At 61.4% G+C, this 1428-nt stretch overlaps 1 protein-coding gene across 1 annotated transcript; it reads left to right on the forward strand.

The window, feature by feature from the left end:
• Nucleotides 1–2: 2 nt before the first annotated feature.
• On the forward strand, nt 3–1423 carry LRRN2 (leucine rich repeat neuronal 2; the record flags this gene model as incomplete). The annotated part of the gene is given in 2 exon segments (XM_010023639.1): nt 3–305; nt 308–1423. Coding segments are annotated over 2 exon segments (1419 nt in total), but the record flags the coding sequence as incomplete, so codon positions are not given.
• Between the last annotated feature and the right edge of the window lie 5 nt (nt 1424–1428).

The following is a 1428-nucleotide window of genomic DNA, read 5'->3' on the forward strand; positions in this document are numbered from 1 at the left end:
CCGCCGTGCCCCAGGACCTGCCCGAGGGGACCCAGACCCTGCTCCTGCAAAGCAACAACATCGCCAGGCTGGAGCAGAGCGAGCTGGACTATCTCCACAACCTCTCGGAGCTGGACCTGTCGCAGAACAGCTTCACTGCCGTGTGGGACTTCGGCCTCAGGAGCATGCCCCAGCTGCTCAGCCTGCACCTGGAGGAGAACCAGCTTTCCGAGCTGCCCGACAGCAGCTTCCCGGGGCTGGGCAACCTGCAGGAGCTCTACCTGAACCACAACCAGCTCCGCAGCATCGCGCCCCGCGCCTTCGCCGGGCTCAAAAAAAAGGGCTCAGCAGCCTCTTGCGCCTCCACCTCAACTCCAACCTGCTGCGGGCGGTCGACAGCCGCTGGTTCCAGATGCTGCCCAGCCTGGAGATCCTCATGATCGGAGGCAACAAGGTGGACGTGATCCTGGACATGAACTTCAGGCCCTTGGCCAACCTGCGGAGCTTGGTTTTGGCTGGGATGAACCTGAGGGAGATCTCGGACTACGCGCTGGAAGGGCTGCGGAGCCTCGAGAGCCTCTCCTTCTATGACAACAAGCTGGTGAACGTCCCCAAGCGGGCGCTGCAGCAAGTTCCCGGCCTCAAGTTCCTGGATCTGAACAAAAACCCGTTGCAGAGGGTCAAGCAAAGCGACTTCACGAACATGCTGCACCTCAAGGAGCTGGGGCTCAACAACATGGAGGAGCTGGTGTCCATAGACCAGTTTGCCTTGATCAACCTCCCTGAGCTGACCAAGCTAGATGTGACCAACAACCCCAAGCTGTCCTTTATCCACCCCAATGCATTCCACCACCTTCCCCAACTGGAAACCCTCATGCTCAACAACAACGCCCTAAGTGCCTTGCATAAGCAGACGGTGGAGTCCCTGCCCAACCTGCAGGAGATCAGCATCCACAGCAACCCCATCCGCTGCGACTGCGTCATCCGCTGGGTCAACAGCACGGAAAACCACATCCGCTTCATCGAGCCGCAGTCCACGCTGTGCGCCGAGCCCCTCATCCGGGATGGCCCCTTCCGGGAGATGACGGACCAGTGCCTGCCCCTCATCTCCACCAGGAGCTTCCCGTCCAGCTTAGAGGTGGCGGATGGCGACAACGTCTCCCTGCACTGCCGGGCTCTGGCGGAGCCGGACCCGGAGATCTACTGGGTCACCCCTTCGGGGGTGAAGCTGATCCCCTACACAGAAGATGGGCGGTACAGGGTGCATCCCGAAGGGACGCTGGAGGTCCGTGGGATCTCCGCTCGTGAGGCTGGGCTGTACACCTGCGTGGCCCACAACCTTGTTGGGGCAGACATCAAGAGCATCAGCATCACGGTCAACCACTCCTTCCCGCTGAGCGAGGACAGCCTGGAGCTGGTGGTGGCGGATGTCCAGGCCTACCACATCCT

The sequence above is a fragment of the Nestor notabilis genome, unplaced genomic scaffold (genome assembly GCF_000696875.1).
Source record: "Nestor notabilis isolate BGI_N333 unplaced genomic scaffold, ASM69687v1 scaffold16851, whole genome shotgun sequence".
NCBI classification, from domain to species: Eukaryota; Metazoa; Chordata; class Aves; order Psittaciformes; family Psittacidae; genus Nestor; species Nestor notabilis.